This window comes from Erpetoichthys calabaricus, chromosome 6 (assembly GCF_900747795.2).
Source record: "Erpetoichthys calabaricus chromosome 6, fErpCal1.3, whole genome shotgun sequence".
Lineage (NCBI taxonomy): Eukaryota > Metazoa > Chordata > Cladistia > Polypteriformes > Polypteridae > Erpetoichthys > Erpetoichthys calabaricus.
This window is the reverse complement of record NC_041399.2, coordinates 192,689,666-192,703,385: the sequence shown is the minus strand read 5'-3', so window position 1 is coordinate 192,703,385 and position 13,720 is coordinate 192,689,666. Positions and strand designations below refer to the sequence as shown.

The 13,720-nt window shown below is 41.7% G+C and overlaps 2 protein-coding genes across 18 annotated transcripts in view; one reads left to right on the top strand and one right to left on the bottom strand.

The window, feature by feature from the left end:
- Positions 1 to 4,566, top strand: part of scrib (scribble planar cell polarity protein) — a 284,575-nt gene extending 280,009 nt beyond the window's left edge. For 15 of the 17 annotated variants that reach the window (XM_051929184.1, XM_051929190.1, XM_051929189.1 and 12 more), the window contains one exon: positions 1,570 to 4,566. In XM_051929184.1, coding sequence (XP_051785144.1) covers positions 1,570 to 1,706 — 137 coding nt within the window. In that variant the 3' untranslated portion in view covers positions 1,707 to 4,566. The remainder of the gene's footprint in view (positions 1 to 1,569) is intronic. The other 2 variants (XM_051929188.1, XM_051929185.1) reach the window with 1 other exon arrangement.
- Positions 4,567 to 11,733: 7,167 nt separating this feature from the next.
- The window catches only part of kif9 (kinesin family member 9), a 49,931-nt gene continuing 47,944 nt past the window's right edge, over positions 11,734 to 13,720 (bottom strand). Inside the window, exon 21 of the mRNA XM_028804219.2 lies at positions 11,734 to 11,866. Coding sequence (XP_028660052.1) covers positions 11,759 to 11,866 — 108 coding nt within the window. The 3' untranslated portion in view covers positions 11,734 to 11,758. The remainder of the gene's footprint in view (positions 11,867 to 13,720) is intronic.

Sequence of the window (13,720 nt, the reverse complement as noted above, 5' to 3'; positions counted from 1 at the left end):
GTTTGGAACTACTTGGAAACCCCCTACAAACACAGTTCCAGTGACTATCGAGTGGGTGTGTCATAGCCAGATCTGTAGTACAGTGATCCCTCGCTATATCGCGCTTCGCCTTTCACGGCTTCACTCCATCGCGGATTTTATATGTAAGCATATTTAAATATATATTGCGGATTTTTTGCTGGTTTGCGGATTTCTACGGACAATGGGTCTTTTAATTTCTGGCACATGCTTCCTCAGTTGGTTTGCCCAGTTGATTTCATACAAGGGACGCTATTGGCAGATGGCTGAGAAGCTAGATTGCTTACTTTTCTCTCTGTCTTGCGCTGACTTTCTCTGATCCTGACGTATGGGGATTGAGCAGGGGGGCTGTTCGCACACCTAGACTATACGGACGCTCGTCTAAAAATGCTGAAAGATTATCTTCACGTTGCTATCTTTTGTGCAGCTGCTTCCTGAAACGACATGCTGCACAGTGCTTCGCATACTTAAAAGCTCGAAGGGCACGTATTGATTTTTGACTGAAAAACAAACTCTGTCTCTCTCTCTCTCTCCCTGCTCCTGACGGAGGGGGTGTGAGCTGCCGCCTTCAACAGCTGTGTGCCGCGGTGCTTCGCATACTTAAAAGCCAATCAGCCCTATTGATTTGTTTGCTAGAGATTGTTTTCTCTATCTATGTGACATTCTGTGCTCCTGACACGCACTCCTTTGAAGAGGAAGATATGTTTGCATTCTTTTAATTGTGAGACAGAACTGTCATCTCTGTCTTGTCATGGAGCACAGTTTAAACTTTTGAAAAAGAGACAAATGTTTGTTTGCAGTGTTCGAATAACGTTCCTGTCTCTCTACAACCTCCTGTGTTTCTGCGCAAATCTGTGACCCAAGCATGACAATATAAAAATAACCATATAAACATATGGTTTCTACTTCGCAGATTTTCTTATATCGCGGGTGGCTTTGGAACGCAACCCCCGCGATGGAGGAGGGATTACTGTATTCTCAGTTCTTCAGAGTTTCACAGTATAAATCATGTTTTATAAACATGCAATTCAATTGGCTGTTTATCAGAGCTCCAGAGGTCCACAGCTAGAAGTGCCTAATGTGTTTTATTAATAGGTTCTCACAGGGTCCTTATTGTCACATGTACTGTACGAACTGCAGTGAAACTCTATCTCGCATGTGCTAATCAACATGCTATGTTTTGTCAGCAAGGTTTTTTAACACAAGTGTATATGGAGAAACATTCATTAAGCTTCCAAAGTATTCTTTATTAGCATGTATTATTCATGGATTAACATGATCATTTTGCTATGTTTATTTTACTGAGTTGACATTGTACGTGACATATTGATTTGGCATTGGTTCCTAAAGTGCTCATCTGGGACATTGACTTCTGTTATAAACATTTCGAGCTAACTTAAAAGGAATTGGAAAAATAGTGGGCTGATGGACATCCTCACAGCAATCACTGTAAAATTTTGTTTCGACAGGCTGTAGTATTACTTTGAATGCATATGTGGGGGGTCAAAGGTTTATTTAAATTCATATATATTATGTGTCCTTTATTTACAGTGACCCCTAGAGAGAAGGAGATTGATGGTCACATTCCTTTACCTGCCACCTCTGCTTTGGAAGAAATGGCCCTCTACAGCAACAAACGCAAACTACGGCACAGCCGACGAAGCCTGGAGACGGCTGTCCCCACGTAATCCAGCTGTATCATAAGCGCATTCGCACGAGAAAAACGAAACAAAAAAGTAACGTCTTGCCTCCAAATGGTGTCCTTTATCTTTTGGGCTGGACATCTGCCAAAAAAATTAGTGCATGGACTTGGGCTGCTAATCTTAACCGAAAGAGGATGTAGATGCTAGTCTCTGTGTATCAGACCGTAAATCGAACGTTCAGTTTGTGTTCGAGACGCTGAATTCTTTGACATGGACTAATTCTCTTTTTGACTGTTTCATTTTTCACTTTTTTTTAATTTTACTCCAAAAATGCTAGATGTGTTTTAATTTGTACATTTTATTTTTTTGTTTTTAATTTGGTTGTAAAATTGCCTCAGCTGGGAAGGCTTATGAAACTAGCTTGGTCTGGGTAAGCGGAATATGTAAATATAAATTCAACTCGGACCCCTTTAATGTTGGGTAAGACAGCCTCTGCTACCTTCACTGCACTACAGCTACTCATTTGGCCTGTTTTTATTGCCAGTAGCCTTTTTCTGCTGATTTTAACACTTTAATTCTTTTAATGTAATTTATTATTCTAGATACTTTTACATTGGCAATTGTACATTTTTTAATATAACTACAGTGGAACCTCTAGATACGAGTTTAATTCGTTCCAGCACTGAGCTTGTATAGCGAATTTCTCGTATCTAGAACAAACTTCCCCATTGAAAATAATGGAAATCCAGTTAATCCGTTCTGCACCCCAAATATATTAACATAAAAATCAATTTTCCTAACAAATAACACTGATAAATTATATATACTGTAGTCTACCTTTAATAAATAACACTGGTAAATAATATAACTGATTATTAAAAGAATCAAAACAGGTGTCCAAAGTGCAGTAGAGCATTCAATAAATCTTTAAATAAATAATCCTTAAAACAGTTGTGAAGTGGAGGTTTAAAATACACAAGAATAACAATCCTTTAACACGTGGTTAAAACGTCAAAAGGATGCAGTCTTTAAAAAACAGATGACAATCCCCGGTGCTTCTTCTCTGTTAGCGTCTCACCTGCGGGCTCTGCAACAGGCGACACACTCTTAATGCAGCTGACCTTCTCTACACCGTCCTGCTTCAGCTGTTTGGCTCGCCTGTTCATCTCACTGTTCAGCTACACGCGAGCCTGCTCTCGCTCGCTCGCTCTCCCGCACCGACTTCCTGCCTGCCTGCGCGCGCGCTCTCTCTCTCTCTTTTAATTTTACTTCTTCTCCCCCTTAAACGGCTCACGCTTCTCTATATATGCGGGGAGGACATGGCAGCTGCAGCCCATCAGCCACAGGAACAATCATGGATGTGGGCAGTTTCCCACCTGTGCACTTAAGTGAGAAACGCAGACACCGCAGATCGCCCTGCGGCTCGCTACTGCTACCACGCCCCCTCGCTAAGCCGCGAGCTATACCCACAGCCTGGCTTGTGGCTCGTTACGCGAGCCAATGCTCGTATTTAGATCTGAATTTTTCGCTCATACTTTCCTCGTATTTTGAATTTCTCGTATACAGAGGTGATCGTATCTCGAGGTTCCACTGTACTTGGTTTGCGGTTTTATTGCTTTTCTGGTATACAGCGCAAAGTTGTTTTAGTGGGGTGTAATAAAGACCTGAAGGCCAAGTGAGAACTTTTTTTATGTTATTTTTATTGCTTAATGGCAGCCCAGCACTTGAACATTCATGGTAAAATATTCCAAAACCAACCAAACTGGTGCCCAGTTAGCGTTTATAAAGCTTGACAGTACATGAAAGAAACTGCGATTGGGCCACTGGAATATTACTGCCATGCACTCGGATGAACAATCGTGGCCTTTTAACTGCAGCAATAAAAACGGCAAAAGCTTTGTGTACTTTGGAGACTCGGACACAGAGTTGCGTGGACCATCTGGAAGAAATGTCTAACGTTTTAGAATTTGGACATGTTCATCTGGAAACGGTGACTTCCAAAGTTTTTATTTCTTGCCTTCCAGCATTGTTTATAGTGTAATTACAAGGGTGGCACTGTTCTTTGTGAACAGGCTACCTTTTGCAGCTCTCGGTTAATTTTGATAATTAAAAAATGTCTTTTACATCCAATCAGTTCAAGCTCCACATGCATTTAAAAAGAAACATTCAGAAACTGCGAATAAAAGAAGCCCCAGCATCACACCTGTGCTTAGAAGTGCTGGCAATTGAAGGTAGCAGACGTTCAGAAGCTGTTGAGTTCCCTTCAGGTAGTGTGAATAATGTACAGTTATTAAAAGAAAAAAGAAAATTAAAAAGTCAGAACTGAGCCAACCTGCATCAGAGTGATGCCAGCCTTGTGGCCAGTGTGCACTGCATGTACATTGGCACGGTTATTGAAAGCTTTTTGTAGAGATAAAATTAGACTTGAAAAGTACTTTGTAATTCTCCCCTGATTTGATAGATTTGTTTTTTAATCTTGGTTGTAGGACTGGCAAAGACATTCGGATTTTTTTTTAAATCCATTCATTTTATAGTGGACAAATACAGTTTTGGAAAAAAGTACCGCGCTGTTACTTTGAACTGACAAGACTTTTTTTTTTTTTGTTCCTTTCTGTGCTGATTTTTTTTCAGTTTGGGCAAAAATCTGTGAAGAAATTTGACAACACACTAGAATTTTCCTGGTACCTGGGAGTTGCTACGCTAATCACTACATTCTTTTTTTTCCCCCACAGCAAATTATACTTTGCATTTTCCCCCTCATTTTCCTTTGAATTCTGGTGGGGATTTTTACTTAGAGCGGGGTAGTGTTAGCTCAATCAAGACTGTAACTAGTGAAATTTGTACAACCAAAGAAGTCTATTTTGTGGTTCAGGAATAATAAAGTTTACTTTTCATTTTACAAACACCTTTCACTTCCGTCTTTATCTTTGTATTTCTTCTGAACTACTTTGCTCATTCTTGATATTTTGGTGTGGCACACAGGGGGCACTGTTACTTGTTTGTTTGTCTTGTGTGGCGTGTGCTTTGGTGTCACCTCTCTGTCTGTGTGTCTGCAGATTCTTTAAAGGCGCATCAGCTACATTCCCTCTTATTTAGTATTAAATGAATTCTGTGATGAAAATGCACTATTGATGTGACGTGTAGTAAATAAATCTTAATTTCATTTAATTTTTTATTTTTTTTTATAAAACATGTAATAAATCAGATATTTTTCTCCTAGGAATGTCCTTGAGATCAGATAGATAGATAGATAGATAGATAATGGTAAACAAGCTTTGCAGTTGTTAAAGCTTATGAGAATATTGGTCTCCTTAGCGTTATGTTTACCCCCAGAAAAATGAGCCAAAAGCCTTTAATTTTATTTTATCAACAAAAAATGTCATTGTGTGTAACAGAAAAATGAAAGGGATCAGCGTCATATACTTGGGGGGTTAGGGCTTTGAGGTGTCTCTGCACCTTCACTGTGATCTGTGCTACAATGTGAGGAGCATGGCGTGCTTGATCCAACAGTGAAGTCATAACATACAATGAATCTTGTGGCCTGTAGGGGGTGTTGCAGTGCCCCAAACCCCCGACACAACTACATAACACAGTCCTGGGTTCAAATACAAGGTATTTGTTTCAAACAATACCACCACAGGATTTCAGTTTCCTTCTTTTTAGACCGCATAACAGCAAGAGGTTTCTCCTTCTTCACTTCCCATACAGTCTCATGCACCTTCACCTGACTCTGACTGTTCAGTGCACAGGGGGTGGCCTCTTTTACGCCGTACCCAGGAATACTGCTGGTGTTGAGGAGGAAGCTCTCCCAGCCTCTGAAAGCAGGCACAGCCCTCCCCAGCAGCACCTGTTGTTGGTGCCTATGGAACCCAACAGGGCTGCCCCACAGCACTGCAAGGCACACCCCTGTCTGTCCGTCCATTACACTGACCTCCCTGCCAGATAAGAGTACAGGGTTCATCCTGGCCGGGATGTCAGTCCACCTTTGCTGTCCTTCACAATCCACACACAACAATGATGCTGCAGATTGCACAAATAAAGTCAGTAGTGAGTGCATTTTTCGGTTGCATACACTTTTCAATAGTAGTAACATCAAAGGGGTGCTATATTTAAGTGTCAGAGCAGCACTGGAGACGTCTTTTTGTTTTGGGCTGGTATGGGTCTCCCCTGTACCCTGCTGGGTTTTTTCACATTTTCATTGGTGGGATAAGAAATCAGAATGTCATAGCCACAGTCTTGACTATTTATATTATGTACAAACTCAAGTGTTACAAATATTAGGCACTAGAAATGCTTTTTTAAATGCTTGTGTGAAGGTCACAGGCAAGCCAGTTCACCACCAGAAATAAAACAGATAATTTTAGGAACTCACACCCATTAAATGGGAAACAAAATGCAAAGCAAAATAAAAGAATAAGGAATACACATAAGGAGCAGCAAGAATTTTACTTTACCTACATATCACTAGGAGCTAAAAAAAGCCAACAATATGTATGGGGGTTTGCAGTTCAATGTCAGACATACGAGAATAGTTTTAGTACTTTCATTCAGTGAAGATGATTGTGTGCTTCTCTTCTTCATAAGTTGAGTGAATGACAGTACAAAAACCGGAAACATTAGCTCCACATTGGAAAAAAAAGCAAAGGCAGACAAAATGGCATTCTACCGACTGAGAAACTGATAAAATGATGTCTATTGCTTAGCTTTTTGTTTTTTCAATGTTGAACTAATGTTCCCCTTCTGTTGCGGATTCACGCTGGCAATCTGAATATTCATGATTGCTTAAAATAAAGGGTGTCACACCATATTTAGGAATGAAATTGATTGTCTTTGATTAAAATATTACAATTCAGGAAATGATTTGTTTTTGTGTCCATTCAAACCACTTATGCTGAGGCAAAACACGCAAGAGTGGCCAAAAACAGGAAACTACAGCCATTGACTCGTCTCCTGTCACTCCTCCCTTCTACGCTACATCTCCTCAATGAGTCACAACAGTGCTGTACCTGTGGAGAAAGCTGGGACATGGGAATGTGGCTCATTCATCTGCTAACAACATCACTGCTTCAAAGCATGGTGGACACAAGGACTGATGAAGTCTCTGGAAGATGGTTAAGGCCTTTAACCAGAAGATCCTTCAGATTCCTGTACCAGGCTACAGATTAGCAAACAGGATTCGCTTTTCAAAAGGCCCAGTTAAGTCCCGGAGCAGCATTGAAATAAATATTTATAGATTGATGGCTGGATTTGTCCTTAATATAGTAGCTAATTGTAACCTTTAAACATGTACTTCTCTGTAAGATAAGGGATGATAATACGCTGTCTGGTGCAGTCAACCACAGTCCTCTTTTGAGGACTGCTGCCTTGGCCACAAGTGGATGTTACCGAGTGGTATGCAGCTTTCTTCTGGTGGCTTGACCCTTAGTTGTTAATACCCTCTAACTGGCAGGTCAGCAGTGGTGGCCGAATCAGTGCCCATCAGCTACTGGTTCCCAGCAGGCCTACTCTCTGCTAAACCATAGCCAATAAAAAGCCTTTGCTGCTGACTCCCTCAACCTCCAAGCAGCTGTTTCTCTTTCTGCGCCTCTGTGAATTTCCCCTTGGGATTAATAAAGTATCATATAGTGCCTTTCATTATCTATCTTTTAAATAGTGCCTTTCAAATCTATCTACCTACCTAGCTACAGTGGGGCAAAAAAAGTATTTAGTCAGACACCAATTGTGCAAGTTCTCCCACTTAAAAGATGAGAGAGGCCTGTAATTTTCATCATAGGTATACCTCAACTATGAGAGACAAAATGAGAAAAACATCCAGAAAATCACATTGTCTGATTTTTAAAGAATTTATTTGCAAATTATGGTGGAAAATAAGTATTTGGTCACCTACAAACAAGCAAGATTTCTGGCTCTCACAGACCTGTAACTTCTTCTGTAAGAGGCTCCTCTGTCCTCCACTCGTTACCTGTATTAATGGCACCTGTTTGAACTCGTTATCAATATAAAAGACACCTGTCCACAACCTCAAACAGTCACACTCCAAACTCCACTATGGCCAAGACCAAAGAGCTGTCAAAGGACACAAGAAACAAAATTGTAGACCTGCACCAGGCTGGGAAGACTGAATCTGCAATAGGTAAGCAGCTTGGTATGAAGAAATCAACTGTGGGAGCAATTATTAGAAAATGGAAGACACACAAGACCACTGATAATCTCCCTCGATCTGGGGCTCCACGCAAGATCTCACCCCATGGGGTCAAAATGATCACAAGAACCGTGAGCAAAAATCCCAGAACCACACAGGGGGGACCTAGTGAATGACCTGCAGAGAGCTGGGACCAAAGTAACAAAGGCTACCATCAGTAACACACTACACCGCCAGGGACTCAAATCCTGCAGTGCCAGACATGTCCCCCTGCTAAAGCCAGTACATGTGCAGGCCCGTCTGAAGTTTGCTAGAAAGCATTTGGATGATCCAAAAGAGGATTGGGAGAATGTCATATGGTCAGATGAAACCAAAATAGAAATTTTTGGTAAAAACTCTACTCATCGTGTTTGGAGGAGAAAGAATGCTGAGTTGCATCCAAAGAACACCATACCTACTGTAAAGCATGGGGGTGGAAACATCATGCTTTGGGGCTGTTTTTCTGCAAAGGGACCAGGACGACTGATCCGTGTAAAGGAAAGAATGAATGGGGCCATGTATCATCGGATTTTGAGTGAAAACCTCCTTCCATCAGCAAGGGCATTGAAGATGAAACGTGGCTGGGTCTTTCAGCATGACAATGATCCCAAACACACCGCCCGGGTAACGAAGGAGTGGCTTCGTAAGAAGCATTTCAAGGTCCTGGAGTGGCCTAGCCAGTCTCCACATCTCAACCCCATAGAAAATCTTTGGAGGGAGTTTAAAGTCCGTGTAACCCAGCGACAGCCCCAAAACATCACTGCTCTAGAGGAGATCTGCATGGAGGAATGGGCCAAAATACCAGCAGCAGTGTGTGAAAACCTTGTGAAGACTTACAGAAAACGTTTGACCTCTGTCATTGCCAACAAAGGGTATTGAGTACAAAGTACTGAGATGAACTTTTGTTATTGACCAAATACTTTTTTTCCACCATAATTTGCAAATAAATTCTTCAAAAATCAGACAATGTGATTTTCTGGATTTTTTTTTTTTCTCATGTTGTCTCTCATAGTTGAGGTATACCTATGATGAAAATTACAGGCCTCGCTCATCTTAAGTGGGAGAACTTGCACAATTGGTGGCTGACTAAATACTTTTTTGCCCCACTGTATCTATCTATCTATGTCCAGAAGGTCCTACACTGACTGGGCAGAGAATCCTCTCCACCCCACTTCCACCATGAATAGCCACGTCTGCCAGCCTTTATCTTTGTAGTTGTACACTAATTCTTGGTACTTTATGCACTTCCTCTCCATTGCCTCCTTGCAGCATTTCTTCCAAAGTATTTTCAGCTCTGCCAAGACCATCTTCTTTTCCTCAGCAGCCCATATGACTACATCAGGTTTCAAGCTAACCAACAGGACTGCTTCAGGGTACTGTAGCTTCCTTACAATGTTTACTCTTAGCTTACATTCTGTGGCTGACCACAGCAGGTTTTGCCTTATTGAGCTGGGAGCTGCAAGATTGGCTCTTCCTTTGATGAAGGTGATGGTGCTTAATGTTTTGGAATTGGGTTGGTGTTTCTTCCTTCTTTCCCACTCCAAAATGTATGCAAGGCCTAGGAGACTGTCATGGCGTCACCCCTCTCTTCCCCCACATTAGTACTATCTCCAAACAACCTGAGAGAATGAGTTTCATACTTCCACCCCCTCCCAAAACATAGTTTGTATAATGGATCCTTCATCCAACCCCATCCGTGCAGATTCACTGGCGTTGGGAGGGTATTGTACACAACCTGCAAGAAGAATGATATACAAAATGGTTCCATCATCCATAGGTCAGCCCATGAGATCCTCAAGCACCTTCAGCATGGGAAAGGTACTACAGTGCATCCGGAAAGTATTCACAGCGCATCACTTTTTCCACATTTTATGTTACAGTCTTATTCCAAAATGGATTAAATTCATTTTTTTCCTCAGAATTCTACACACAACACCCCATAATGACAACGTGAAAAACGTTTACTTGAGATTTTTGCAAATTTATTAAAAATTAAAAAACTGAGAAAGCACATGTACATAAGTATTCACAGCCTTTGCCATGAAGCTCAAAATTGAGCTCAGGTGTATCCTGTTTCCCCTGATCATCCTTGAGATGTTTCTGCAGCTTAATTGGAGTCCACCTGTGGTAAATTCAGTTGATTGGACATGATTTGGAAAGGCACACACATGTCTATATAAGGTCCCACAGTTGACAGTTCATGTCAGAGCACAAACCAAGCATGAAGTCAAAGGGATTGTCTCGAGGCACAAATCTGGGGGAGGTTACAGAAAAATTTCTGCTGCTTTGAAGTTTCCAATGAGCACAGTGGCCTCCATCATCCATTAAGTGGAAGAAGTTCAAAACCACCAGGACTCTTCCTAGAGCTGGCTGGCCATCTAAACTGAGCAATCGGGGGGAGAAGGGCCTTAGTCAGGGAGGTGACCAAGAACCCGATGGTCACTCTGTCAGAGCTCCAGTGGTCCTCTGTGGAGAGGGGAGAACCTTCCAGAAGGACAACCATCTCTGCAGCAATCCACCAATCAGGCCTGTATGGTAGAGTGGCCAGACGGAAGCCACTCCTTAGTAAAAGGCACATGGCAGCCCACCTGGAGTTTGCCAAAAGGCACCTGAAGGACTCTCAGACCATGAGAAAGAAAATTCTCTGGTCTGATGAGACAAAGATTGAACTCTTTGGTGTGAATGCCAGGCGTCATGTTTGGAGGAAACCAGGCACCGCTCATCACCAGGCCAATACCATCCCTACAGTGAAGCATGGTGGTGGCAGCGTCATGCTGTGGGGATGTTTTTCAGCGGCAGGGACTGGGAGACTAGTCAGGATAAAGGGAAAGATGACTGCAGCAATGTACAGAGACATCCTGGATGAAAACCTGCTCCAGAGCGCTCTTGACCTCAGACTGGGGCGACGGTTCATCTTTCAGCAGGACAACGACCCTAAGCACACAGCCAAGATATCAAAGGAGTGGCTTCAGGACAACTCTGTGAATGTCCTTGAGTGGCCCAGCCAGAGCCCACACTTGAATCCGATTGAACATCTCTGGAGAGATCTTAAAATGGCTGTGCACCGACACTTCCCATCCAACCTGATGGAGCTTGAGAGGTGCTGCAAAGAGGAATGGGCAAAACTGGCCAAGGATAGGTGTGCCAAGCTTGTGGCATCATATTCAAAAAGACTTGAGGCTGTAATTGCTGCCAAAGGTGCATCGACAAAGTATTGAGCAAAGGCTGTGAATACTTATGTACATGGGATTTCTCAGTTTTTTTATTTTTAATAAATTTGCAAAAACCTCAAGTAAACTTTTTTCACGTTGTCATTATGGGGTATTGTGTGTAGAATTCTGAGGAACAAAATGAATTTGATCCATTTTGGAATAAGGCTGTAACATAACAAAATGTGGAAAAAGTGATGCGCTGTGAATACTTTCCAGATGCACTGTATATAAATGTATCATTGTCCAGGCTTATTGCAGCCCTTACTTGGTGGCTTCCTCAGTGCTCCTCACCTCATCTTGGATCACTGCCCTCCTTTCCCTTCTACTGTATGTTCCCCACTGTTAGAAGTGTTTGTTGCAAGTAATGTTCCCAAGTTTAGGTGAACACTGAACCCTGGGATTAGAGCAGCACCAGCATCCCACTGATCTTAAGTTCCGGCCAAAAGCTGTGAAGCTTGGAGGGACTGGTGCCTGTTGATCGTCTTCTCCAGTCCTACCACAGTTCACTGTCTTTGGCCAAGTAATTCTAGGCAGCAATCCGTGTTGATAAAGCCATGCTTTGAGCAATAAAATCAATCACCCTTTTCTTAGCAATATAGTATTTTATAAGAAATGTTAATTCATGCAATTAAAGTGTTCCCCTGTTGTTTAAAACAAAATCTAAATGTGTAGACTGGAGTAAAATAAAAAGCAACACCTTTGTTTTAATTGGCTGTTAAAAATGATGGAGGTTTGTTCTTGATATATGGGATGACAGTTCCAGCTTTTTTCCTTTGGGGCTGTGCCTGAGCCATGGCGTTCCTGTAGTATTGCTAAAAATAAACACAAAGTGTTACTGTAAGAACGTGTGCTATATACTCCAATAACTCTGCACCCGTTATAATAGAAGGCAAAAAATGCTTGCACATGTGGTGTTGGGACATCATTAACAATGGTGTACTCCTCAGCAAGGGAAAAAAATCTAACCAGAAAAATTGATTTTGTCACCCAAGGCAATATTTATCTAATTTTAGGAGTTGGCAAGGACTAATTGACTGTTTATATCCTGATATTGGCAACCATAGAAGCTTGCTTATGTTTTCACCTGAATGTCCACAGTGCCTTTTTCAAAGGTTCAAGCCGTGTTCACCTCCATTGTTTTAATAGTCACTACCTGAGTTTTATTGCATTGTATTCTTTCTCTTGATTCACACACCTTAATCACGTATGTAAATTTGCTGACATAACGTACTCTGTGTCGATTCAACATGGTTGTATGCTTTGTTTTGTATACTATCTTAGGAAGTTAAAGTTGTATTTAATTTTGCAGAACTGGTTTTCTTACTTATGGCAGAGTTTAGCTTGCATTTATGCACGCATATACAGTTAAGTTGTCTCTGTCCAGATATTTACTGGATACCTTTTTCTAATTTTGGTTCTGTACATTACCACAATGAATTTTAAATGAAACAACTCCGATGCAGTTGAAGTGCAGACTTTCAGCTTTAATTCAGTGGGGTGAACAAAATGATTGCATAAAAATGTGAGGCAACTAAAGCATTTTTGAACACAATCCCTTCATTTCAGGGGCTCAAAAGTAATTGGACAAATTAAATAACTGGAAATAAAATGTTCATTTCTAATACTTGGTTGAAAACCCTTTGACAGCCTGAAGTCTTGAACTCATGGACATCACCAGATGCTGGGTTTCCTCCTTTTTAATGCTCTGCCAGGCCTTTACTGCAGCGCCTTTCAGTTGCTGTTTGTTTGTGGGCCTTTCTGTCTGAAGTTTAGTCTTCAACAAGTGAAATGCCTGCTCAATTGGGTTAAGATCAGGTGACTGACTTGGCCATTCAAGAATTTTCCACTTCTTTGCTTTAATAAACTCCTGGGTTGCTTTGGCTGTGTGTTTTGGGTCATTGTCCATCTGTATCATGAAATGCCACCCAATCAATTTGATTGCATTTAGCTGGATTTGAGCAGACAGTATGTCTCTGAACACCTCAGAATTCATTCTGCTGCTTCTGTCCTGTGTCACATCATCAATAAACACTAGTGTCCCAGTGCCACTGGCAGCCATGCACGCCCAAGCCATCACACTGCCTCCACCGTGTTTTACAGATGATGTGGTATGCTTTGGATAATGAGCTGTTCCACGCCTTCTCCATACTTTTTTCTTGCTATCATTCTGGTAGAGGTTGATCTTGGTTTCATCTGTCCAAAGAATGATTTTCCAGAACTGTGCTGGCTTTTTTAGATGTTCTTTAGCAAAGTCCAATCTAGCCTTTCTATTCTTGAGGCTTATGAGTGGCTTGCACCTTGTAGTGCACCCTCTGTATTTACTTTCATGCAGTCTTCTCTTTATGGTAGACTTGGATATCGACACGCCAACCCCCTGGAGAGTGTTGTTCACTTGTTTGGCTGTTGTGAAGGTTTCTCTTCACCATGGAAATGATTCTGCGATCATCCACCACTGTTGTCTTTCGTGGACGTCCAGGTCTTTTTGCGTTGCTGAGTTCACCAGTGCTTGCTTTCCTTCTCAAGATGTACCAAACTGTAGATTTTGCCACTCGTAATATTGTAGCAATTTCTCGGATGGGTTTTTTCTGTTTTCGCAGCTTAAGGATGGCTTCTTTCACCTGCATGGAGAGCTCCTTTGACCGCATGTTGTCTGTTCACAGCAAAAT